General features: G+C 41.0%; 1 protein-coding gene across 10 annotated transcripts in view; it reads left to right on the top strand.

Moving 5' to 3' along the window:
- The window catches only part of LIMS1 (LIM zinc finger domain containing 1), a 67,543-nt gene that overhangs the window by 28,881 nt on the left and 10,760 nt on the right, over positions 1 to 27,902 (top strand). For 6 of the 10 annotated variants that reach the window (XM_088160110.1, XM_088160111.1, XM_088160114.1 and 3 more), the window contains exons 2-3: positions 21,941 to 22,100; positions 27,261 to 27,327. In XM_088160110.1, the coding sequence (XP_088016236.1) occupies positions 21,941 to 22,100; positions 27,261 to 27,327 (227 nt within the window). Of the gene's footprint in view, positions 1 to 6,121; positions 6,241 to 19,238; positions 19,595 to 21,940; positions 22,101 to 27,260; positions 27,328 to 27,902 lie in introns of those variants that run through there. The other 4 variants (XM_088160109.1, XM_014885117.2, XM_014885115.2 and 1 more) reach the window with 3 other exon arrangements.

The following is a 27,902-nucleotide window of genomic DNA, read 5'->3' on the forward strand; positions in this document are numbered from 1 at the left end:
TAAAACACCAGCCCTTGGAGATGTAGTGTCCCCCACTGCTTCCATGGTTGTATTTGTGTGCCAGGAGGTGGTGGTGCCTTCAAGCCACATGCATGTTGTCAGTGTTACCAGCACCTGTTCCAGCCTTCTCGAGGGGACTGTACTGTCTTCTCTCCTTGGCATTTCATTTCAATGAAAGGAGACAAAACTTCGGTGATAAGCTTTTCTTTCTCTACTTGTAATGGAGTGTTAGTCATTTGAAAAGTATTTGTAATATGAAAAGCAAAGAAGTCCAGGAGAGTAATTGCTGGTAGTCAATAGAGAAAGCAGTTGATAGGCTACTGTAGTTTTGTTTTCATTTATTTAACCCTGATGAATGAAGTTTGGAGAAAAATTAAGATTTCCTAATAGTTCCATTCCTTTGCTGAAAGGGAAAAGTCAGTTTGGGACCTGTTTTGAGATGTCTCAACTAGCTCTCCACCCAAACCAGGGCTCAGCAATTGCCCATCTGATATGCCTCAGTCAGCTTTTCTGCACCCCTGGAAGGGCTTGCTGACTTTTGGGACACAAACCCGACTGCCAGAGCAGGTAATTCCTTGGGGTATCTGGGGCAGCAGCTCTCTGGGGAACTTCTAACCACCCAATAAGCCAGCTGGCACCTGGGGCATTTTGCCTTCATTTCTAGAGGCAATTTATCCCATCATAATAAAGTAAACCTTCTGGACATACCTACAGTAGCAGAGTGCAAGTAGAAGTAAACTTTTTTTAAGGATAAGACTTTTCAGCTTAGGATCTTAGGGAATTCTCCCTCCTCATTTTTGGTGTGGTTTTTTTTCCCCCTTTCTTTTTTAAGATGTTACCCCATCATATACAGGGTCCATATGAGTAATTGTACCCATCTAGTACTGTTTGCCAGCTTGTTTGTCACTCCTGTTTTTTAAGAGGCTTATGTACAAATGGCAAGACAAAACTGATTCTGTGTCACGCTTTCTTCTTTGTACACCTACTCATGCATGGATCATCTGCCGATTAACAACAGACATTTCTGGCTATAATGCCAACCTGCATCTTCACCCACTGGTCTCTCGTTCATCTCTGCTCTCAGCTTGGCCCCGGTCTGAATGACTTAAGTATGTGTGGGTTAGTTAATCCATACCTCCCTCTGGCTGTAGGAGGAAATACTGGCACGAGAAACAAGGAAGTATTTTCCCAGTAGAGGGAGGTATTGTAAAGCTCAGCCAAAGTAAGTTTCTGCTTTCTGAAGAAAAGTGTGCTTTTTGAAGGGTTTTTTCTCTGCTGAATTTAAGAATTCATGGAGCAGCATGTGCAGGGAGCTTGGATAAGGAAAGCAAAATACCTTGCTCCACGTTCAAGCAGACAGGAGATTTCCCCATTTTTGCTTTTACTTTAATTATTATTATTGGAATAGAGTATGTGGAATGAGAGCAGGGATCTCTGCCATGCTTCACCGAAACCTTGTGGGCCACCAGTCAATGGAGGTGGAGATGCCTTTGGTACTGCCAGCATGAGAAAGGACCCCTGTTTTCACCACAATAACCCTGCCTTCCCTTTGCCCCATCCAATCCCAGAGGACTTCAGTGGGTTGAGTGCATCACTGCTCTGAAGAGTGTTGATCACACCATAGAATCATAGAATGGTTTGGGTAGGAAGGGACCCTAAAGAGCATGTAATTTGAACCCCCTGCTTCCTCTGCAATGGGCCAGTACGCCTTGCACTAGACCAGGATGCAACCATCATGTAGGTTTTTCCTTTACATTGTAAAGCAGGGACAGGCATTAGCAGATGAGGTTTAACCAAAACTAGTAACTACTGTTAAATTGCAACAATCCCACTTGGTCATCTGGAGCATGGACAAAAATCAAAAACTCTACTTTGTAGTATGACATACATAGATCAAGTGCTTCAGTACTTAGCCTAATCCACAGATTGAATTTGCATGAACATAGGAAGAAACATCAAAACAGATGTTGGAGTGACATTAGACAAGGAAGGAAACATGTAATTAATTATTTAACTCCTTGAATCAACAGTTTAGGCTCCCATGAAGCTTTGAAATTTTAGTTTCAAGGTGTGCATCCTTAGCATTTGTGCTTGGTATCCTCTCTGTGCATTTCATTTTATCACTGTCTGTCCCATCAGAAACCCACAGTGTGGTACACTGTTGCTGGACACCCAGACCTATCTGTGGGGACTCATTCTGCAGCTCCAGAGAGGTTGTGAAGCTTTGTTGCTATTGGCACATCATTTGGGTGCTTCAAGGATTCTTGCAAAACTGCCAGAAGGGTTATTGCCACCTTCCTTCATTTTCTGCAGTGAGTCCTTCACTAATGTGTAAGCCTTTTCCTTCACTTTAAAGTACTTTCTTCCAAAATTTGCAAGAAATAGTAGAAAATGTTCACTCTTGTACACATTCCTCTGGAAACTGATTCCAGTGATAAGCTGGGTGAGTGATGAGGAGATGGAGGAATGTGCTCCCCTTTGAACATGCAGCCACCTTGCAACTATGAGCACACTGTAGGCATTCCTATAGTGTTCTTAGAAAACTCTTCTGATTATTGTTTTGACTGACTGTGCTGCCATGAAAACCGTTTTTTTCTATCGATTTGAAAATCTTCAACTAAATTTAATTGAAATTGGTAATTTTTTTCAAAGTCTGAAAAAACCAACAAACAAGAACATGCCACTAGAGGGAATAAAAGATGACACATGTCGACTTTTCTGTGTGGAATAAGAGACCTAAAACTTTTTTTTTCCTGGTTTCTATAGTTAGTATATATTCTCTGTAAATAGAGGCTCATGAATAAATGTCCTGAATTTCAAGCACTTGACATTTTTTGTTATACTTAAATTAAATTACATGTTTTCTAGCTTAATGAATTCTGTTCACATCCCTTTCAATGTAGTATAAAGTAGCCAGGCATAACCTGTCTATCTTAAAATATTTTTAAACTAGAAAATTCTGCTGAATACCTAGAGTCACCAGAACAGCAGTACTTTCACCGAAATTTAAGGGAGAGTACTGGAGGCCTGGAATATCAAGATAAATGCTCTGTAGGACTACAGTGAAAACTCAGCCATGAGCCTTGTCCCACATAATAAAAAGTTATTTACTGCTTGTGATGAAGGAGGGATGGCATACTTTCTGTCTCAGTTCCACCTGGTGCTGGTTAGACATGGGGGAATATTTTCTTCTAGTGAAAGACAGGTACCACCATGGTCATTCATCACATCACAGTAGCAATGTTGGCTTTCTCTGGGGGCAGGAGGATGGTCAGTTACATGAGGGAGGAGTCACACATTGGAAAATGAAGACTAAACCTTCAAAGTACAGGATATACAAGACGGCTGTGCATTACTGGAAATGAGAAAAGCTTTGGTAACTTGGCTGGTCCTCAAAAATTCTGATGGAATGTGAAAGGTCCAAGTGGCCCCATCCCACAAGAGAAGAATGTAATCTCTCAAAAAAGGAATTATAAACAGCAGATAGGGGCTAGAAGGTAAAAAGGGGTGTGGGGAAAAGGAGGCACTCACTGGGGAAGCTCTTTTTAGAGAGCCAGGTCTATCCAAGTTGCTTTGTGGAAGCATTTAAGTGAGTTAGTCAAGAAATAAGATTTGTGTTCTGCAGCATATCTGCAAACAAAAACCCTTATAACTTGTATTTGATACTCGGAACTTAAAGTTTGTCTGTTTGGCTAAATTCAGATTTGAAACTTCATCTCATGTGAGGATTCATGGGCAATCCCACAGGGCAGAAAACAAGTCCAGTTTGCATTACTTCTTTTAGAAAGCTTTTAGCTTGTTCTGAAGCCCTCCAAGAAAGTGTTTTCTATATCAACATCGATACCTGTTGGAGTTCGCTGAAGAGGCCTGTGAAATAGAGTTGAGTCCCTGGTCTTACTTTAAAATCCTAACCATCTTTCCCTCCTTTATATTTAGGTGGATTTGGTCTGTATAGCAACTCATTTTTGTGTCTGGACTTGCTGTATTCTTTAATTTGCATGCTTTGTCCTGGTGCAGCTCTGGTTTCCAAGGACATTTGAGTAAAAGTTGTTGCCTAAGCACAGTAGCTGCTCATGCAAATAAATAAAAGTTTAATGAAGTGATGTGTTTCAGACTAATGCAACATGCATGAGCAAAGTGGGTGAAGAGTTGTCCTTTTTTATTGGCTTGTGTCATGTTTAATACAAAAGTATTCAGTATATGCTCAACAGATGGCTACTGTAGTGAATAAAAATCTATAAACAAATTTATAGGTAATAGTTCCATTTCAATAGTTTACAAAGAGCTTTTTCACAGAAAAGAATAGTCGTCACTTTTTAGATTATTATCTAAAATTGGTCATTTGGACAAAAATAAATCATTTGTACACAGATATTTAAAGCAGAGTATGAACTGTTGGTAATGTATAAACGCTGCTGTGCCATGAACATCTGTCATCTGCCATCCTGAAGCTCCACTCATAACAGCATTAACTTTTCATTGGATTGCTGATTGACTGACTGCAGGGAATTGGCATTTAATTATGTTTAGGCTTATCCTACTGTGTACTGAGAAACAACTTTAAATACTTAATTTGAAACTGGAATGCAGCATGTTTAGGCAAATATTGTGATCGTTCTTGCTTTAATTTTCTGAGTACAGGAGCTCAGATGTGTATAGCTCTTGACAGTTCAGTGTGCACAACCCTCTAACATCATAGAAATCATTTGAATTTTCGCAACCGTTATCTATTTGGTATGTTATGTGATTCCTTTTCCAAAACAATTTTGTTATTTTTCCGTTGTGTGGTGTTTAATATTATGAGCTGATGACATTCCAGACCAAAGTATATTGATAGTATTATATAAAATTACCAAGTTTGTGTTCAGTCTGGGAATCTCAATAAAACTGGTGTCATATGATATCCCCAGTATTACCTATGTTTCACTTTTTTCCTTTAGAGAAATTTAAAAATACTCATATATATTCTGCTACAAAAGAAACACTTTAATAATGAACTCTGTAATTCATACTACATAAAACTTATTTCCTATTATAGTCAAAACAGTCCTTGCAAATTGTTAGGTTTCTTGGCTTTTATTAAATGCGATTTCATTTAAAAAAGCACACCTTCCCCATTCATCACGTAGAAGTAAAATCTCTGAATTAAGTTTTTGTTTATATGTGTCAAGAATAGTGTCAAAGAAATAGTATTCAAAGTAATAGAAGTTCGTTTTTCAAGAAGCTGTAAGCTTTTTTGAAGCCTCCTGAAATGAAAGATTTTATTTACAACTAAAAATTTACTAAGTGAAATGAGACGCAGAGCTTGGAAAATTCCCTGCTAACCGCCTTCCTGCCTTGCAGGAAACTTGAAGCACTTCCATTCCTGTTTTACAATTACACAGGACACTCCATCACTACAAAATGTGACAAACTGGTATAGTAGTTGTGTTTTGATAGCTGCGAGTAGGAAGAAAATTACATTGTGGTTTTCTTCTGGTTTTCAAGTAGAAAAAGAAAAATGCACAGTGCTGTTGCATTTCCAAAAGAGCATTAAAACGCTAGTTACTGAAGTTACTTTGCGGCACGTTTTGCTGCATTAACCTCCCTGTCAGAGCTTGCCAAAGTGCTTGAGTAACTCTGAATTTTCATAGCTCTAATGACTTTCCTTTTGTCATAAATTAGAACAGGAAGGAGTAAACAGCTCATTGCAGTCCTGGAGATGTGTAGCTTTTTGCGGAGGCTCTGGGACAGCCGCCTGTTTGCCCAGCACAGGGCAGGGTCGCGCCCGTCGGGGCGGTGAGAGTTGCAGGAAAGCTGGAGGGAAGGGGGTGAGCTTGTCGCACACATCCCTTAGGTGTGATCAAGTGATAAAGGAAATGTGTTGCCCTTTGGGAGGGTGTGTACCTAGGAGAAACAGGAAGCAGCTCTGCGGGTGCTTGCCCTGCCTGCCTGCCTGCCTGCAGAGGTTGGTGGCTCCGGCGGGCGCAGGTGTGCCGACACACCGCCCAGCCGCTGCTCTCCAGGCATCTTGGCAGGCGCGCTACTCGGCACCCGCAGCTGGGAGAGGCGGGGGAAAGAAACCCAACCCAAAGCCAAAACACCCCCCTCACCTTTAAAAAAAAACAACAAACCAGCCCTCCTCCAGGTAGGGAATATGACGGCCTTGCAGCTGAAAGAGTTGTCACATTCAGGTCTGTACAGGAGGAGACGGGATCGTCCTGACAGTGTCCTGCCCGGGTCACAGGAAGAGAACCTGAGGTGAGTGCAAATGAATGGTACTGCCAGGGCACCGGGCCCTTCTCTGCTGCCCGCTTGCTTCGGTTTTAACAAACAAAATGCAACCACAGCTCTGGAAAGTCACTGCAAAACACATCCATCGAGAAGCAGCCCCGAGGCACGACAGAAACACCCCTGAAGGAGGGATAACAGGAGCCATACGGTGACCTTGCCTGTTCTGCCGATGGTGTGAAGCTTTCCCTGACTCTGGGAAGGGCAAATATATTAGCCGGCCTTTGCTTCGGTATCCCTTCTGACCTCCAGCATTCATGAGTAAATAAACATTTGGAGCCTGACAACTTTGCTCCGTCTGCTTTGAAGCTAGTTCTGGGTCACCCAGGTTCTGTGGGTTGTGCTGGCTCTTGGGTCTTGGCACAGTCCCTGCGCCAGGCTGGTGTTGTGGAGCTGGGGTGGCCGCTGGGCTCCGGGTTTCCTCATGGGGGGCTCTTTGTTGCAGAAAGGGCTTTAAACAAAAGAATGCAGCAGGGCCACTTAGCCTGACCTTACTCAGCAAGGGTGACCAAAAATCAGAAAGCCATTTAATGTCTGGCGTTATCTTCCTGATGCTGTGAACCTTTTGAAAAAAAATTAACAATGAATTTGCAAATAACCTCTGTTTGGTGCAGAAAGATTAAAGATCTGTTTGTAACTTGAGTAAGTGCAGACAACCCCCCCCCCCAAAAAAAAGAAAAAAAATAAAAATGCTAAGATTATTTTCTAAGTGTGCTCAGCATGAAAGCAATCCATTCAAGCTCAGCAAAGGAACCTTGTGTATCTGCTAACAAAAGCCTCAGTGGAGAGGAAGTACTTCCTAACTCCTAATGCCTGTCTCATTGTATTTTTAGATTATTTTTCCTTGGTAGTGGATGTGCATCAGTTTGGTTGGAGTGCTGTGTAATTTGAAAGGTTGTTACTATGTTTTTGTCAACTGCGATTTTTGTCAATTAGTGATTTCAGAAGAATGGTTATTCAGATCTGGGGGTTTACTCTTTTGATACATTTAAGGATCTTAATTGTGGCAAAATGTATGATTGTAATTTACAGAGGTTATTTGACATGGGATGTCAGAAATATATCACTTCTAGGAATATGTAAACTTGCAGGTCTGGTATACGTGTTTGGTATCTCTTTGGAGTATTAGTTCGGAATTGATTTCTGAGATGGATTTATAATAGCATTAGCAGTATATTTGTTATATTCATATGACTGCAGTTGGAAGAATAACAGACTTAGTAGAGTAAGAGATGTGCAGAGATTATTGACATATTTACATTTAGTTTATTTTGTTAAAAAAACCCAAAAACCTAGCAATGAGGAAAAATAGATCTATTTGGGGAAGATAAAGCCTTTTTTTAAAGCATATATGTAAAAGTGAGTACTAGCTCTGTATGGTTGTGTTGCTGTTATTACTGTGCACATCCAAAATGGGAACGAGACCATTTTGGGGCTGGATAGGGGGAAGGGGTGTGTTTACTGCACCAGTAGAAGTCTGGGTGTTTTAATCTCCTGAGCTTCTTCCAGTTAGAGATGAGAAATGCATGAAACAGGGGTTGGTCTTGAGAAATAAAATCCAGATTGGAGGAAATAGCGAATCAGGGACTTGTGAATCAGTGGAGGGCAGAGTGTTGGAGGTACAAGAAGGTGAATAGAACATGGTCAGATGATGCTTTTAGAGCAGGGGGACAACCCATAGCTGCAACTAGAGCTTATCTTATGTTTGCTAACAGCTTAAGCTGGTTCTTATTCAAACTAAACCTTGCTCCTTCCTACCCCATATTGTGATGTTTCAGTGTTTTGCAAGGCAGGCTTATTTGTCATTTTTACTGCATTCTCCATGACAAAAGGCTATGGCATTATAAATACAGAATTATGACATATCAACAAGGCAAAGAGCAAGTGGGAACAAAGAGGAAAAGCTCATTAGTTTTCTAAAAATTGAAAGCTCTGTTTTTTTCCGTATATTCTCCCAGTGCCACTTAGATGCCTGTCCTTAGCAAATAGAGTATCTGGAGTCCACAAGAAAGACAAGAGGTTTCTTTTATGTCTGCTAAATATATCTTGCCATCCATGGCTTTTCAATGCCCTCCCATAGTATCTCTCTCCAGTTCTTTGTTCTAGTGCCTTTGTATTTTGTTTTACATACATATTAATCCAGATGTGTTAAATAATATCAGCCCTCAAGCAACAGTTCACTGAAACCTGCTTTCTCAGTTCAAGTAATGTTCTTCTAATCCTGGGCCAAAATGTACTCAAGATGCCAGCAACGTCAGGTCACCCTATGAGAACTTCTGCATTTAAAACCTTTAATTTCAGCTACTGGGTCCAGCCATCACAGCAGGAGCCAGATGTGCTTGGTAGGACAGGGAACTGTGTACCTGCAAACTGCAGCTGAGACATTGCCAAACGTTGGCATTACAAAGCAGCTCAGCAGGGCTTGGTGCCAAAATTCTGCCTTTTCTCTTTCCTGGGAATGTCAGTGTCATTTGTACTTAAAATGGGTGAGATTACTAATAAATAGGGCACTATGGAACAATGTACTGAAACTCCAAAATGTGTACCAGAACATATGTTTGTCATATAATGTATCACGTTTAATTTGTCCTGACAGCACAGCACATTGGTGGGGATGGGAAATTTGGCTTCTCTTTGTCTCACTCCATGCATCACTTAACAAAGCCCATAACCTCTCTGGCAGCCTTTTAATCTGCTGCTAGAGATGCAACTGGAGCTTTACTGACTTTTTAGGGAGCTGCAGCCTATCTGTGCCATGTAAAAGGTGGTCTGGATAGCTCATCCTTTTCTTGAACTTGCACAGTACAAAAATGTGCTTGGTTTAGACCTCCAGTGAGGTCAGGGTGTTGAATGCAGACCTCTCTTCACCTGTTTGAGTAGATTCATCAGCTCATAAACCTAAATTATACAGGATGTTCCCTGGGTGCAGAGTTCAAAATGCAGGAGGGTGCCAGGCACCTTCATCTCTCTCCTATGTGCATCAGATGCAGCTGTCCTTGAACTACTGCAACCTGAAAAATCTGCTTTTCAGAAGAGACTGTTCTGAAGACTTGTTTTCCAGCTATATTGATTTAGTGGGAAAAAGATGACATCTCCTGTAGGTCTTGCCTTCCTTTGTCTTTAGAAACAGCATGTAAAAAATTCTGACTGTATGCTGATCTATTCTTTTTTGCTTTTTTTCAGCAAACAGGATGCAAAGGAAATTGTACACATATATTTATGATTAATCATTAGGAGTCACTTAGCAATAGCAGTGTGCTTGCTATTTTTGCTCTTTCCCCTTCTCATCCCATGGGTTTTTGTAAAAACAGAATGATTCTTCTGAAAGATACTATTAATTCTCAAGGCTCAGTCAAGGTACTGGCAAAAGCAGAGGCAATTATCTGGGGGTTTTTTTGGCAATTACACTTAAAAATTATTTTGCTCACTGTTAGCTGCTATCTGTAGCTCTCTTTTCTAAGCTCATATGCATTCAAATGCCATTAAAAATGTAAACAAGTTTTGAAGAGGTTAGTCTCAAGTTTTTACCAAATAGTAAATTTCATAGTTTACAATAAATAATCATTGATGAGCTTCCATCAGTGGCTCTCAGTCACTCGTAGCTCACTGCTCTGTTCTGCGAAGAAGGCACTGTAGATATTTTCCATATTAATAGTTTTAAAGTATCTGCATTCCCTTTGCTCTCTGCTGCTGAATCTGATGGGTACATGTGTGTGAGTAGGTGCAGGCAATCTTCTGCTGGATCTGTTCAGGCTCCTGCCTGCCTCTGCACATTGACCCCAAGCTGGAAGGCATGTGGATGTGCCCCAGAATTTCAAGCAAAAAGTCTTCCTTGCAGATGAAACAGGGGGCATAAGCACATTGTTACGTCCCACTGAACCTTTGAGGGATAGGCTATGCACAGCAAGGCTTGTAGGTGAGTGTAAGAAGAAACAAATCAATAAAATTCCCCCCATCGGCAACACAGTAGGGCTGTCTCTCTTTATGAGATGCAGCATTCGGGAGTCAAGGTCACAAATCTCCTTAACCTGCCATCAAAAGCACATGTGTAGTAGCCAGACGAGGTGTACAGCTGTTTCCAGCCATACATCAGCTCTGAAAGCCTGCTCTTCCTAGGAAGAAGGAATCAAAATGCTTGTCAGGGACTCTCTGGGAAACCAAAGACCTGTTGAGCCTTGAGATGCTTTTTAGGGTACTGAGAGCAGGCTAAGGTGAAAATAAAAGATCTGTCTGCAGCTGGAAGCTGACTTAAATTTGATTTCTCCTGGTAATGTTTCTTTATAGCATCACCAATGTTAACATTTATATGGCTGCTTTCTGTGAGAGTTGTTTAACTTGCTCATCCTGCCAGTGTCATCAGGTGAAGCAGTAATTATTCCATACATTGGCAAAAAAAGTGATTAACTTATTAAAACAGGAAAAACTTTAAAAGAAGTGCTAAGATAAAAAAATTGTGCTTGTCTCTAATAACTGCTAGAATAGTAGAGAGCTGGGTGCTACAAATACTCATTTTAATCAGGTGCTTGGGAGCTCTGAACTAAAAAACACTTCAGCTTGTCTGCTAGCTGCTCTAATTGAAGAAGGGATTTGTCCATGTAAATGTAACACCGAATTGGTACCATTAATTAGAGTAACTTACAGCCAGCAAAAATATTCTTCATGGTTAGATTTAAATACTGAGATACCTAGAATTTGCATTGTGCCTTAGTTTGAGGTATCCACATGACTAGAGGCTATTCATTTGTGCTGTACTTTTCATTGCTCTAGGGGTTAAAATAACTCCTGAGAAACACACCCTTTTTTTCTTGCCTTCTCTCTCACCCCTTGTCTCCTACATTGCATAGCAACTAAGCGATTTGTTTGACTTGCTCACCCGGACTATCACCTTTCATGACTCCAAATGACCGGAGATAGCTGCTCGTGTAACATCATCCAAAGCAGTAACTGCTTTTCCTCCCAAATCTATGATTTGAGTAAACATCTAAGCTTCAATTAGGATTTTAATTATAGCAATTAGGAATTTCACTGCTCTTATTTACAGGATTAGCTGACTAAAGGGAAAATTGTACATTTCTTTTCTTTTGCTATTGTTTTCATGTGTCTTGATGATACCTAATCAGAGGTGTTCTCTAAAGAAAATGTACTGTGATGGCTTATTATTCTTCATTATAATTAAGCTGTACTTTGAATGCAGTCTGTCACACTGAAGTGAATTTACATACAGAAGAGAAAAACTAACTTATGCCAATGTTACTACTTAATAAAAGTTACTGACTTGCACGTATCTGGGAGAAAAATTTAAAGGTTGTAAGTTTGGATTCCCTTTCTTTATATTTTTTATATTGTTTTCCTGAGGTCTCTGAGCTGTTCTAGGAAATCTGAAGCTAACTGACACAGTGTCCTCAGGAGCACCATGAGCCTTTTACATGATGCTCTCCAGGCATGGGAACAGCTTGCCAAATATGCTGCTTCTGAGGATGCCCAAAGTCTGATGCCTGTGGGGGGAGGTAGAAGGGGAGAGTAAGCCTTTTATGGGATTACCCTTGGTAGTAACCCCAGCTCGACACCAGCTGTAGCTCAGGGACTTCCTATGGAGTTTGTGGCATTCAAGTGTTTTCCCTTCAATTAACTCCTCTGGTCTTGCCTTGCACCCAGCAATCTCAGGGGATTTATTAAGTCACTGAGTGCTGAGTTTTCATGTGTATCATCTGATGATGTAGTACACATAGTTATGTGAATTTTTTTTTCCTTACTTGATTTGTCGTAGCAGCTTTAGGCTGCCATTGTTCAGTTTTCATCTTTGTACCTTCCAGCTTTGTAGAAATTCTCATTTTAGGTAGTTGCTGGTAAAATTCTGAAATGATGGCTTGATATATAATGCTCTGTGAGCAGTGGTTTGTTTTTGTTGATACTGCTCAATTTTGCCAGCAGATTCTAAGTCATCCTGTGATGTTTATAGATTAACCTTTCTGATCTTTTGGAACCTTTTGTCTAGCAAGAGAAATTTGGTTTCTGACTTTTGTGACATATTTCCTTGTAGCTCTTCTCTGTTTCTGGCTGCCCTAATGGCCACAATAGAGCTAGAAAAAAATGAATTAAAAACTTTTTACTATTAGCCTCAAAGGAAGTAACGTACTGGCAGATTCAGATAGCAATACCTGGCAGCATTTCTCAGTTTGTGCTTTTTTAAATTAAAAATTCAAAACATTCAAGGAATGAGTGGAAAAAGGTAGAGCAAATGTGAAATGATGTTTGTCTTTTCTAGCTTATGAAATCCATGCATGCCACACTCTTCATAGATCATAAAGTTCTTGATCCCGCAGTGAGTCTACCTTTTGAACTCTTTTTCTAAGCAACTATTGGACTCCCACTCAGAGTCATGCCTCAAAACTGCCCTGGCTGGTCCCCTTGTTCCAGTACAGGAAGTTTGCATTGAAAGTTATTTGTCCTGCACAATATTTGGCTTTTCAGTTTTTGTTTTGTACATTTCTTCTCACTGACTTCAGAAACTGAAGTGAAGCATGACCCATATCTCTGATACATTGCAAAGCTGGTCCTAATGTATATACTTTTTAAAAGGACATTGTAGCAGTGCAGCTTCAGAATAGGATAACTCCATGAGCTACCAAGTTGCAGGTTATACATTTTGCCTGAAATGGACAAGTAATTGCGCAGTTTTAGACTCAATGCTTTCTAAAGCTACTCCTCAGATTACACCAGGGTACGTAGCAAAGCAGAAGGAGGCTTGGCAGGGCTCCAACGTCTCTATTTGAAAGCACAAAGCCCTGTCATCTTCCTTCTTTCCTTTGCTTCTGTTCTGTCAAGCAAAGAATCCCGCTGTTCTTTTGGATGATTCCAGTAGTATATTCTTGTGAGGGGTAACTTCTGTATCTTCTTCCATCATAAGTGTTATAATAGATACTGTAACTGTCCACTGCTGCTTTACTCATTGAGGATTAGTCAGGTGTTGGGACAGAAACCATTGCATTGAAAAAACTAGCAAAAAGGTGTAAAAAAACCTTTCCAAACCTTCTGCTAGAAAAATGCATGGAAGTCTTGCTTTGCACAAACTGCTACTGAAATTTGTTCATGTTTACTTGAGAGGTGTGCTACTAGCATTGAATAGCTAATAAATATAAAGTATAAGATAAAGACCTTTAGGGTCCATTACTCTAAATGTTAAGACTGTCCTAATGAAGTCAAAATGATGTTTTGTGTTAGCGTTATTTGTTGACACATTACTCATTCTTGAGTCTTAGGAATGTAAACTGCTTCTGATTGTTCTCTTGGCAGTTGAATATTAGGGCTATTATTTCATGCTACAGTATTAACTGCAGATGGCTTAGCTGTCTGCCATCCTGTGTAGATTTTAAAGGCTGAGGATACTGTAGTGAATGTAGGAAGAGAAAAATGTGAAACCAAAACCTGGAGTGACTAATAATCAGGAACAGCTGAGGAGATGTTTTCTATAACACGTTGTACTTCTGCTCAAAATTAATTCGTTCAAGCAATGGAAAACTTTGTACTTTGTCATACAAAAGCTCAAACTAATGAAGGTGAGAAGAGATTATGTTGCTGAGGGTGTAGATGAGTAGTAATAAAGTAATAGTAAAAGATGTGTGTGGCATGCAGGTTACTAAAGCTGAAGGTCTGTCCTCAGCATGGTGTCTCCAGTGGAGATGTGACTATAATAAGGACGTTGCTGTGGGCTGGGAAGCCTGGTGTTGCAGTTCTCTCTGCCCTACAAGGAGCTGCATGGATGTACTGGAAATCTCTCCTGATTGCTGGGGTGTTAGGTTGAGTCAGAGTAGTAATTATAGCTCCTGGATGAACTGCTCAGGTCATGGTGTTCAGCTTGTCAAAACATTGGTTCCACATAGTGCAGGCAGATGACTCAGGCAGAATCAAAGGCTGGCATTTGCCATTATGCTGAGATTCAGTGGAGGATTTTTGGTGGATGTCAGTGACAGATGACACGAACTGAATATTGGTGCTAGGAAACTGTTACCTTAAAGAGAAATACGTTGTTGTATCATTTTAGAATCATAGAATCATTTAGGTTATAACAACCTCTTAAGTCCAACCAATAACCCAGCACTGCCAAGTCCACCTCTAAACTATGTCCCCAATTGCCACATCTACATATCTTTTAAATAGTTTCTTGGGATGTTGGCTCTACTGCCTATCTGGGCAGCCTATTGCAATGCCTCACACCCCTTTGCATGAAAAAAAAAAAAATTATTGTCCAATCTAAACCTCCCTTGATGCAACTTGAGGTTGTTTCTTCTTGTCCTGTCACTTTTTTAGAGCTTGGTGGACCTGATCTTCTCTCTTTGGGCTTGAAAATATGGTTCTTTTCATAATGAGTGTCTCAGGGACATTTGATGTGCAGCCTTTAGTATTGAGTGGCTGACGTTTTTCATTATTCTTAAATTGGAAATGAGGCTGTAAATGTTAAATGAAATGCATCAGTGCAAATGCATCCTTAACATTTGTAGAGTTGGAGGAATTTGGATACCATAATGAAGTAGGCATGCAGTCAACTACACAGGGTGCAAATTTCAAGAATAATCTATAATATGCGGTCTCATGGAACACAAAATTATTGGAGTTAGTGAGCTTCTCATAGATGATACTGTGTTTGTTTTGTTTTTCCTGTCTGCACAGGATTTAAAAAAACAGTAGTGGGGGAGGAAGAGATAAACGTTTTAAAGAGTATCAAATATCTGTACGCCGAAGTCATTATTTGGTTTACATGGAGCATAGCTTCATTTGGTAATACTTGTAACCACCAGGAAGAAAGCACAATACTTTGCTGAAATATTACTTGTAACAGGAAAATGCTGTAGTTGCATATTTCTCTCCCTTTCTGCAAATTCTATCAGAGGCTGATATTTCACTGTGCCTGAATGACTGATAAACATTGTGTGGGAAGCTGCTGCTTACCTGTCTATTCCAGTTATATTTACTTCCTTATGGAGAGATGGAATGTGAACTTTCTCTGTTTGCAGAGACCAAAGCATTTTTTGGACATGTTTATACTAGAATAAATTTATACTGAAGGATATGAAACAACTAGAATTGCCTTTTTGTTTGCCCTGTTTAAACTCCCACCACATAAGCTTAATTATGCATTTTGAGGTGAAGATTAAAGAATGAAAGTTTCAGGAGCACTCAGAATTCACCTGATTTTTACTGCAGTGGTTTCAAGGTGGTTTTCCATCATTTTTAATGGAAAAAGTAGTTAGAGCAGTGCTGAGCACATATGAAAATCCTACCTGTAATGTGCAATTGAGTTTTATAAAAGATTCATGCCTTATTTCAAACTGCCTTAGGAGACCAGCTTAACACGGAAAGTATTTTATTGCTTAAGAGACAAACAGTTGCAGCTACCAGAACCCAAGAGTGTTTTTAATTTCAATAAAAAACCCCTACAAAAGGTCAACTTGTGCTTTTAAAATGTTGGTGCAGAAATCAGAGCAGGGCATTGCAAGCCCACGCATCTTTTGCAGCCAAACTTCTGCTCTAGGTGGTTCTGTATTTTGCGTGTGAGAGTCACTGCATAGCATGTGTTAATACATCATTAGAATGAAACCGCACGTACCTACGAGGGAAGTGGTGGGATGCGCTGTGCTTACTCATCCCCCCCGCCCGTCCCCATGAGCCATTCGGCCTCCCGACCGTGCCGGCGCTGCGCTGATAATGTCTCGGTGGCACAAATAGGTTGCCGAGCAGCAGCTGCCTTTGCCAAGCACCTTGTTTGGAGCCGTGACTGCTCCGCACACGGCTATTTGTGGCACAGATACTCAGCGGGCTTGGCTGGCCACCGAGCCGTCTCTGTAAGAGTCCCTGTCTGTCGCTGGCAGCCGCCGGCATGGGCAGCCAGGTTGGAAAGCTGGCCAGAGAAAGCAGCGTGGAGTGAGGCGGCAGTCATCCTTCAGCAGGGATTAGGCAATGCGCCTATTTCTGCTATTGTTTACCAAGGCCCTTCTGGTAACCACACTGGAACACTTCTCCCTCCCTCCCTCTTCTTCCATTTCCTTCAGCACCTTCCCTATCACCAGTTTGGGCTTCTAATAAGATCCTCAGCGTGCCAAGAGGAGACTGTCTTTTCTAGTTAAACACTCAACTCCCTTTTCTGTCTCTCTAACACTGCATCTTTAACGACAGGCTGGTATGTTTTGTCCCATATCCCAGGGAATACTCTTGAGAAACTGCTGCTACTGCAAAACAACCCTTTTACATGCTTCTCACTCCCCATAGAGACAGCTTCACCTCAGAGTAACCTAGAATTCCCTAATGAAAATGCAGTGTATTTTTAACAATGTATTTCAGATCTTGGCAGCATGCCCCCTGCAAAATGTCAGAAAAGAGAAAGATGGCCAGCTGCTCTGGATTTGTGGATTACCAGACCTTCACAGTAGAAGCTGTGTTTTGCTTCAGTACGTAAAGGCCCTTTTTAAACTCCTGTCAAGCTCCATTCTTGCTTAATGAAAAAAATTGGGAGTCATTCCTCCAGCAGCAATGGTAATATAACTGGAGAACCAGGCAGCTTCTACTTAGTGTACATATGGAGTCCTATTACTTTGAAGGACTTCTTGACAAAAACTAGGAAGATAAATCCAGGCTTTTTGAATGGGCATCTTACTGCACTAACTTGTTGTTGTACTTGCTTTGCTACAGCCATGCAGAAGATTGCACAGTAGCAAGCAAATGTTTTCTTGTTGACCAAAGAGGACATGAGGCAGTAGAAGTGGCTTCCAGCTACATTGGTCACCTGTGGATTTCAGGTTACTGCAAGAATTGTAGTAGTTCACCAGGAGAAAGACTCTACAGGGCACTTTTGATTTGCAGTAGCATCTTCCCAGGAGAATTGTCTGTGATCTGGGACAAAATACAGGAAAGGAGTTGGGTAATTGTTGAGAAAATAGTGATAAGAGGAAGAGATCGGCTGACCTGCTGTTTATCTTAGTGGCTTCGTGCACCTACACTAATCCTGGGTGAATCAGCATTTTTAGTACACTGCAGTCAGTCTCGCTGAAGTTCTTTATATCCACAGAAGCTCAGCACTGACCTGTGCAGAAAGTGTTGGGAAGCAAGATGAAGAAGAACTGGCATCACTGTATGTGCATGTCTGTTGGCGGACACTGCTCATTTTCATCACTCATGCTCCAGAGAATTTAGGAACCTTTTGTTCCAGGACTACAGTGATGCTCTGGCAAGATCTTTGTGGCCTAGGGCTACAACCTTGCTTCATCTGGAGCTTGCCCCATGACAGATAAAAATAGGGCTTGAGCTGCAGCCAGGCTGTGTCAGTGGTGAGGATGCAGCCTCCTTAGCCTGTTAGAGCTTGTGACTCCTGGTAGCTCTGGCATAGGGTGAATAATCACACCTACGGGCAGGCAAATAAGCAGGATCATGCTGCCTGGGTCCCACCCACACCAGGAAATAGCTTGCCTAGGGGGTTGCTCCTTGTTGAGGGGAAGTGGAGGAAAGACACTGACCAAACCCATTCCACAAATTTGTCAGCAGAAGCAGCAGTGTAGGACTGCGTTGGCTGAGCTGCAGGAAGGTGGCTGCGTGCAAGCTCAGGCTGCATGGAAAGTGGCGTGTGGGCTGCTGTATGCTTGCTGAGCACGCTGTCCTAGCTGGTGGTGAGAGATATGGCCAAAAACCATCACCATTCAGACCCTCTGTAGGAAGGTCTTAGGAAAAGTGCAGGTATATGAAGAAATTGTAGCTTTGACTGGATCTTCTATCATAACCTGTGACAGTACAAGAGGAAATGGCCTCGAGCTGTGCCAGGGGAGATTTAGATTGGAGAGCAGGACACATTTCTTCATGGAAATGTTGTCAAACATTGGAACAGACTGCCCAGGGAAGTGTTAGAGTCACCATCCCTGGAGGTATTTAAAAGATGTGTAGATGTGGCACCTGGGGACATGATGCAGTGGTGAATGTAGCAGTATTAGTTTAATGGTTGGACTCGGTGGTCTTGAGGTCTTTTCCAACCTACATGATTCTGTGATTCTCTGATCTTATAGCTTCTCTATTTGTTCCCATAACTCATCTCCTCCTTGTCATCCTCTGCTTCCTCATCCCCCCTCACAGACTAGCAGATTCTTCAGCTGCCAGTGTGCTGTGTGTCATGAGCACAAAGTGCATGCAGTTCAACTGATTGCTAATAAGGCTGACAGTTTAACACAGAAGTTAGTTACTCAGGAGGGCTTCCCAAAAGCCTTCCTTTTCTGCAGTTAGAAAGCGCAGGAAGCCGAGTATCCCACATCTGCCACAAGCACTGTGCTTCAAATAGGGAGAGCTTGAAGGAATGTAATTATTGGCTGCAAATTTTACTTCAGTTAGTGTTCTTACATTGGATAATTGTTCTACATGCAGCACATCACTGGAAAAAAAGCTTTGGTTTTCCTCCTTTTTATATTGTCCATTATGGCTTGCCTGTCAGTTTTGTTAATGGCCTGAGAAACACAGCAGAAATCAAACTATCTGCCTGTACCTACCCCTTGTCTGAGGTACGGACAAGAGGAAAGACACCTATAGAGAAATTCAACACGTATGACTTAGAGGACAGAAGTGGAGCATTAAAGACTATTTTTACAATGTAATAAATGCACTATAGCATTAAAGCAATATTTACCTGGAGACAAGAGTCTTCTCTTCCTGCTTTCTTTCCACTGCTGGCTTATCCATGACAAAATATTGCTGAACTCTCCACCCCCCCTCAGCAGAAAGAAGCTGCAAGAAAGTTTGGTGGTGAATTTATTTGTCACATAGGTTACTCACACCACATCTCTCCTGGGCAGCTTCTGTCAGCTGCCAGCAGCAAAGACCCTTTCCAGTATCCGAGTTTACATGAGGGCCTGGCAGGGGAGTGTTCTCCTCTGTGCACAGCCAGCCTCATTAAATCTCAGCGTGACAGGCTCACGGCTCCACCACTGAACTTTTAACTTGAAGCTCTAGCAGGGTGCTGAGTAGCTCCAGCTACATGACACGGAGCTGTGAAAGTAAATCACTTTTCTGGGAACAAGGGGAAGTCCAGCATATTGTTTTGCAGACTTTGCCTGCAGCTTCTCTGCAGTATAAGTATAGAATATATTCACACCCGGGAAAGCAATCAGAGCGAGATGGACTTCCAGCGCAGAGCTCAGCCGTACCCCATCCCAGAGGATGAAGAGGTTGCGTACAAGGTCGCTCCTGATGCTCACAACTCTGCAGGAAATGAAGACGAGAAACCAGTGTCAAAATTGCAACGTAGGCACAGTGAAATAAAACTCTACAAAGAGTTTTGTGACTTTTATGCAAGATTGTAAGTTCGTTCTGTTCAGCTTCGGGGTGTAACTGCAGTGACATTACTGGTGTATTGTATGTAATGTATTTTATTATCTGAGATCTGAGGCTCAGGCTATGCAAGCTGTTCTCTCATCCAAACTTTGCCGCTGTTCTGCTTGAACAGTGCCGGTTGTAACTGTCAACTAAAATTTGAATTGTTACTTTAAATTTCATCATTAATTGCGTCCGAAATTTTTATCAGCAGTAAAAATGGTGTTGGAATTTGTAAAGTAGTCTCTCTGCCTTCAGGTTGTTTGCCAGTTATTCTGGGCAAATGGATAAACTGCTTCATTAATGCAGAAGTATTACATACTTCACTGGTTTTACATATATGATGTGTTTCAAAGTAAAGAACATTTTCCTGAAGAGGGAAACTGTTTTTATTTGTTTTTGAACTTTGTTTCATGTTTTTACTTGGATTATACTTTACGTACAGCAGTGTTTAACATCCTTAATGCTTGAGCACTGTTGAAATGATGATGAAAGATCCCAGTTTCTCTTGTGATTATTCTTCATTTAGATTGATAAGGAGGATGGGGAAATTGACTGAGGTTTTGCCCCACAGAAAGCATACACAGTCCATAAAGGCCATTGGTGAGCTTTGTAGATCACAGTTTATGTATATAGTCACTGCAGATTGTCCATAGGTGTCTCTTTTATGTAAGGGTTAGACCATCCTGCATCTGGCCTTCGTGTGAAATTTGCCCACTCATTTCACTGTGAGGGCAGTGGATATTTGGATTGCAGTTAACGTTTTCCTCATCTGCAAAGATCAAGAGAGAGAAAAAAAAGTGCCAGCTAATAATAACATGACAGATGTGACCTTGTGTAGGGCTCTTCTGTGAGACAGTGTAAGCAATAGATAAAACACATTCCATTTTGAACCACGTGCTAGGTGTTTGCTTGCTCCCTTGGATGGTGTACAAGGAATGAATTCAATTCCTGTGGAACATGGTGGGAGCCCAGAGGTTTTATCCCCTTAAAGACATAAGAAGGAAGGCTTGGCATCTGGCAGAGGACTGTGGACTCTGCACTTACAGGCACAGCATGATAGCTGTATCAAAATGCGTGCATGCATGTACACAAGTTTCAAATAATGTTACTTGTCTAATAACCTTCCCGATATATTATGAGTCAGTGGTTTTGTCAGCTGACATCAGATTGTAATGAAACTAGACCACTACCCTATATTAGCTCTCTGCTACTACATGGTATTAGGGCAGAGGGGTGATCCTGAAAGGTAGATCTTTGAGAGTCTAGATTTGAGTGACAAAATGTTTGCAAAAGAAAAATCAAAAGAGCCTTTTCCTGGCCTTAATTAACTGAAACACAGCTGTACTGTCTTCCACAGATGTGGACAGCTACCATGCTGCCATTTTATTTGGTTCTATGCCTTTGAGAAGCAACCAAGGTTGCTGTTTGAGTATTTCTTTGCATCCCTGGCATGGGTTTACCAGCTTGTGTTGGCCTGTGCGTGGGTCACAGTGGGGCAGCCAGAGCAATCTCACCCTCCTCCTTGTCCCTGGAGTGGGCTGTGAGCTGGCACATGATGAGCTGAGCTCCCTGAGATAAACCCTAACTACAAACCAATCAAAAATCCCATGGCTTCAAACTAAATTTGTAAAATGACTTCAAGCTATGCAGAGCTCATATAAAGGATAATTATTTAACTACTGTGTTTTTCATTAATATCTGCCAGACTATATCCTGCATGCTCTTTCACATTATTTATTTAGAGCTCTGAGAGCTCTGAAGTAATGCTGTTATATATATATATATATATATATATATATATATATATATGTATAAGAATTAGGAATTGGTTTACAATAAATCATTCATGTTTTCGTGTGTGATGCCAGTCCTCCATCATTAATATTTGCCCTTTTTTCAATAATTTAAATGTATTTCATAATTTTTATAGTATTATAATTATATATTAGTTTTATAGTATTTTTATAATATTTAATGTATTTCATAATTTTAATTTTCTATTCTTATAGACTTTTAATTGCCTGTCTTTTTCGTCATAAAAAAGCCTGTAAATATGTCTGTAGTGACAACGTTTCTGTTTGGGGTTTTTAATTAATTAGAGCGCATCACAGGGATTTTGTTTCTAAAGAGTTAGGGAGCAGGGAGAAGTGGAGTTTTATTTTTGAGGAGATGCATTAAGTCATGAAGTTCATTGAAAAACTTGTGTTGAGCAGCTTAGATTGATGCAGTTTGGCCTGGGTGTATGACGGGGGGGGGAAGACCCACGAGTGCTGTTGGCTATTTAGGTTAATTTTATATTTCTTTTTTTTTTTCTTTTTTTGAATGACAGCAACATGGCGAATGCGCTTGCAAATGCCATCTGCGAGCGCTGCAGGGGGGGCTTTGCCCCTGCCGAGAAAATTGTCAACAGCAATGGTGAGCTGTACCACGAGCAGTGCTTCGTCTGTGCCCAGTGCTTCCAGCAGTTCCCCGAAGGGCTCTTCTATGAGGTAAGTGGGGCAGAGGACCCCTCCTGTCCCCATACCCCCTCTTGAACTTTCATTCCCATAGCAGAAGGAACTACAGGCAGGTGGATAGCTTAGAAAGTCTCATGGGAGGATCTGGGCTCTGAAAGAGTATGCCCAGTAAAGGGAGAAAAAAGCCAGGAGCATCTCTGTGCTAATTTGGAGAACATCAATGTATATAATGTTCTTTAAATGTGGACCTTAATGTTATCAGCACTGAGAAAAAAACTCTTGGAGATTTTTTCTCAGTGCAGATTTCTCTGAAATTTGTGAATCTTACGTTTCATACCAGAAATACAGAGAAAACATACTGTATGAGGAGAAAGTCTTTTACAGGGAAATCCCAGGATCCTGTGGCCCATAGGAGGTTTATTGCTGAGTTGAGTGAGTCCAGCTTGGCATTGGAAAAGAGATCATCTGTATGTGAGCATGCTATGATCCAAACCAGACAGGGCTGGTGTAAGATCAATTCTTAAGTTTAACAGTCCAGAGCATTCGAAATTATCAGTTCTTAACATACTTTCAGTGGTTAAAACCTGATCCCGTTCATATGCCTCAGCTTAGGAGGGTATTTTGGTATAGGTTTCATTTTCTTTTATGTTCCCCTATCATGGGAATTCAGAATGTGGCTCAGCACAAAGTGGCTTTAGTGAAAACTCTAGACTGGTTCATAAAATAGAAGTGATTGTATAAGAAACAATAGATAGTATGAGACAGGGAATTACTGTCAGAGAGATAAGGCCCTGTTCCAGTAGCTTGTAGTCCATCTTAGGGCAGCAGTTACAGGATTTGTGTCATATGGTGATCTGAAAATGAAAATGAGCAGAGTGTGAAAGGAATAATTCCATGCTCTCACATACAGGTGTCATCCTTTGGCAAGAGCGTAATAGTTTATCTTCCATAGAAGCATTTGTAATTTTACAGAGCCATGTTATCTGGTGATGAGGAGAGGCTGAGGGAGGAGTGTGGCTTGCAAAAGAGACTGGCTAAGGAGATTCCTGGAGATTTGCTTTTCTCACCTTGTTTGAGGATCAAAAGGCTCTAGGGATAGTGTTACACAAATTGCAGTACATCAGCCTCTAGTAAGACATCAAAAGGTGAGCTGCGAGGCAGAATTAATTAAAGAGAAACAAAAGAACACCCTCCAGATACTTAACAAGTTGCATTACAATTGTTAATATATACTGAGCTGACTCTTAAAGAGTCCATCCTGACATGTTAAGACCTGAGGCAAATGTAAAGTGATATGAACATTTCAAAACTGAAATAACTATATTTGTAATTATATTAATAAAGTTGTCTTAAACCAATAAAATGTATTTTCTCTAAATAATGAATACTTTATTCATTCATTTTCTGACTCAAAAAACAATGAGACATTCTGGGGACCTTTTTCAGAAAGCTGAATAGTCCTTAAAGATTTGGGAAATCGTGCTCTAGGCAGCCTGTATCTTCTAGAGGAGACTGCAGCAGAAAGGAAGTTATACTTTTGGACCTAGTTCAGGAATGTTACAATCTCTCTCTGTTGCTCTTGGGTGGCCATACCTGAATCTCAGTGGCAGAGGAAAGTATCCTAGTGGTGCTTCTATATACTGTATGTAGGCATTTTCCTTCCTACTGCTGCCTTGTTAACATTTATATTCATGATGACTGATCTTTGAGCATGTTACTGAAACATGCTGCTCTCAAAGACAGTAAGTCAGAAGTGAGTGCCAGTAGATTGTCCCAGGAATGAAAATAACATTGCGTGCTAAAGATGTTTTTGTAATGTTGGTAGAGATTTTTTTCAGGCTGGGTAGCCTGAGAAATGTTACACAGAAAGTGGAAAGTTTCAGTTAGGATAGACACTACTTGCCACAATTGGTAGAGATCTAAAATAACATTGGATAGGCTGAGGGAGCCTGTTCAGACTCAAGAAGAGATGACTGAGAGGGGACCTCATCGATGTATATAATTTTCTGAAGGGAGGGAAGGAGGAGGATTATCTGTGAGAGGAGGGAGCCAGGCTCTGCTTGGTGGTGCTGAGCAATAGAACAAGAGGTTATGGGCAGAAACTGATGCACAGGAAGTTCCACCTGATCATGGGGAAGAGCTTCTTTACTGTGCACTGGTACAGGTTGCCCAAAGAGGTTGTGAAGTCTCCCTCACTAGAGATACTCAAGAATCATCTGGATGCAATTCTGTGCAGTGTGTCCTAGGATGACCTTGCTTGAGCAGGGAGGTTGGACCAGATGACCCCTCCTCCAACGTGACCCATTCTTTGATTCTGTGAGAGGAGGGAAAGCCCTGAGCAGGTAGAAGATGGGCTTACGTTTGTGAGTGCTCAGGAGTGGCTGACAGTGCTCAGATGCATGAAATAATCTGTATCACTGTCAAGAAGAGCAGTGACTGCAGAAGATGGGCAGAAAGGACATTTTCCTCAGATTGGCTTAATGCAGTCTTTGAGAAGATGGATGTGTTTGGAGTTGTGGCCAGGTAATGTGTTTTTCTGAGCCGGTTCCCGTGAATAAATGTTGATTGCCCAGCATGAACTTGTGTTTATTCTGTGCCTGGTTTAGCTAAGCTAGAATTTCTTGGAAATGATTTCCAGCTCTTAGCAATTAGGAAGACAAATACTGTTCTCCTGCCTATTGCAAGCCTTGCAGGGTTCCCCCAGTTAGTCATTAAGCTGCTTATCACACTTGCTGTCAAACGCTGCCATGATAAGCTTTCACGCTGTGTTCCACGGGTGGGGGTGGAACTAGCCAGGTCTCCTGTGCTGCAGGACTGAATTTCTGGGCTGCTTTGCAGGCACCCTGATCAGCAGAGCTCGCTGTGGTCTGGCACAAGTGGTGCCCATCCACTGCTTAGAGTCTGCACAACATAGCAAGGGTTTTGTGGATGTCCTCTTGAGCCTGTGTTAGAAATGATAGTTTGGATTCCTGAGAGCTGTGTGCCTAATGTTGCACCAAAACTGTGGATACAGTATATTTGATTTGTGTTTCAGTTTGCTCATAACATCATTTTAGCAGGTTTTTTATCCACTCAATCTAAACAAAAATTAGCACAAGCACATTCCAGTAGAGTTATCAAACTCCGTTCTTTGCTGTTAGGTGTGAAGTGGTAGCAAGTCTGGTCTGCTTCTGCTCCACCACCTGGAAAGTGTGTATTCCCTAGAGCTGCTATTGTAGAGTTTCTCTACAGCTAACACTGCACAGTCCAATACTAATGGCAGAACAGATGCTCATGTTTGCTTCTTTTCCACTTGTACCTCAAGTACCAAAAGCTGCTATAGAGAAACAATCTCTAATGTCTCCGTTTTTGTACATGGCTTTCCACTTAAATTAGCTAAAAACATGCAGGTAAGCTAGAGGTTATTTCACAGTGATGTTTTATGCAGAGCCATTTACCTCATAGACCTTTAGCATACAGCAGTGAAATGACCATGCTTTTAAACTATGTACTCTAAGATTTGTTACAGAAGCTCAAGGCTTTCTCTGATAATAACTGCTGGGTCATCCACAAAGGGCAGCACAAAGGAGAAGAGAGGTTGAAAATATAAACAAGACTGAATGGAAACCAACCTGCCTGATAGAAGCAAGAGGGGAAGAAAACCTGTTTGGTCTGTTCAGATCATCATGTGGTGGCTTTGAAATCCAAGGAAACCTAAGCATCCCCCATTGGACCACCTTTTTATACAGAACAGGAAGCTTTCAATTTTTTTTCAGTTTGAAAAGGATTTTATCCTGCAGGAAGCAAGCACAATTCACAATGAACCAGTAATTTCCATTACTCCTTGAGAAAGTAATAGCCCTGTACCTCTCAATTACTATTTTTTTAAAAGCCAAAATTAAAAAGTAATCTGTTTTAGAGTATTACACGGCAATAGCACTTGATAAATTTCTGGCAGAGACTTTTGAAAAGGTCTGTACTGAGTTAATGTCTTTCTGTTCCTAATAGGTGCAATTCAGGTTGGGCTCAGGAATTTTTTAACCATAAATATCTAATGAAATATTTTATTAGATCCCCATCCTGCCAGTTGCAGGATATATTGTATTCAATCCTTGTCATTTCCTATTATACAACGGGTAATCTTGAAACACATTCTGTATTTTCTGTCCATGCACAAAACCTTTGTGGGTAGTACTTTATGCTATTCACTGGGCTTTGTCTTAGGCTGTAAAAAGAAAGGAGCAAGGTTTCCTGCTGTCCTCCTTGTTCCACTGTTTAAACTGAGATATTCAAATCCAAACATTTTATAGCATACCTAATATTGTCTCCCTGGTTTTGACATGCTCACTGGCATTTGTGTCTAATAATAATGATGCCTGAAGGTATCTAAGCATTTTCCTTGATTTCAGCACATATTTGCCTACATGTTTTTACATATTCTTTGGCTAAGCTACTAATGCAGTGCTGTTGAGTCTTTTTATTACATATGGGTTTTTTTTCAATGAGAGCTTGAACTGCAGCTGAACTTACCTAAGCTGTTATAAAATTCAAATGCCTTAAAATCAGTTTTATTTGGTCAATGTAGTGAACTTTGCTCCTTCATGTTCGGACTTGATTATTTTAAGGGTCTTTCCCAACCTAAATGATTTTATGATTCTATGAAATAAGCATCGTGAAGGAAAAGGCTTATTTCCCCTCATGTTTTGGCTGAACTGCTCCATAAATTGCAAGGATTTCTGCCCCTGGGGTTCTTCCTACTCCAGCCTCAACCATATGTACTTCCTCTGGTATGCTGGGTCATTCAGGCAGGAAGTGTAGGGTGAGGAAGACATCAAATAGGTTTGGGAAGAATGCTTTTCCCCTCCTGCTGGCGAAGGCTGTTTGTTAGCTAATTTCCTGCTCAGAATGTGCTTGGTTGCTTCAGTTTCAGTAGTCTGTCAAAATTCAGACATCTCTTGTAATGTAAATGGGTGACAGAAAATGCCTTACATTCTCAGCAGTACTGGAGAAATGGTGTGCTATTAACACTACATGCTAACTAGCAGGTGAATTAAGGTGGGTGGATGTAATGCCTAGCACATGTAGCTCATGGTTTGGGTTTTTTTTGCTCAGCCCCTCATGTTTTACTACCTAATTGTATCTGAAAACACACCAGGCTGTTGTTAAGTGCATGTTTCTCATCCCTCTAACGCTCAGATCTTTTTCTATTTGCAGTTTGAAGGGAGGAAGTACTGTGAACATGATTTTCAAATGCTTTTTGCCCCTTGCTGCCATCAATGTGGTAAGTTTTAGCTTAAGGTGAAATACTTTGCACTGATCACAAATGGGAGTGTCACTGGGGAAGATGTGCTGCCATTTTATTTGTTCTCTGGGAGGTGCTCATGTTCAGCTGAGCATCTGAACTTCAGAAATGTGCTAGACTTCAAAGAAACTGGGGAGTTGCTTTTTCTAAAGGTCATAAACCAGTAGGATTTAAAAATAAAATTTGCATTCTTTTAGTAAGTAATTTAGCTGTTGAGCCAATGATCCGTTGAATAGACTATTCATAAACTCCTGATTACTTTTATCTGTATGTCTCTATGTGCTGACATTTTTCTCATGTAGCTGAAACCCTGCAACAGGACGTTGTCATCTGCTTTGATTCATGTAACCTGGGCTGTCCTACTTCACAGAAGCTGGGATAGTATTCATTATCTAGTGTTACTATCAAGTGATGGTCAACTGGGCCCCCACTGATTTTTTTGAAACAAATACTTTTCAGGCTTTAGTGTCTAATGTCCATCCTACATGATACTGAGGGCTGCTTTTTATTTGCCACTGGCAATGTAGATGCTTGTGCATCTGCTGCACTGTAAT

This window comes from Sturnus vulgaris, chromosome 2, assembly GCF_052056855.1.
Source record: "Sturnus vulgaris isolate bStuVul1 chromosome 2, bStuVul1.hap1, whole genome shotgun sequence".
Lineage (NCBI taxonomy): Eukaryota > Metazoa > Chordata > Aves > Passeriformes > Sturnidae > Sturnus > Sturnus vulgaris.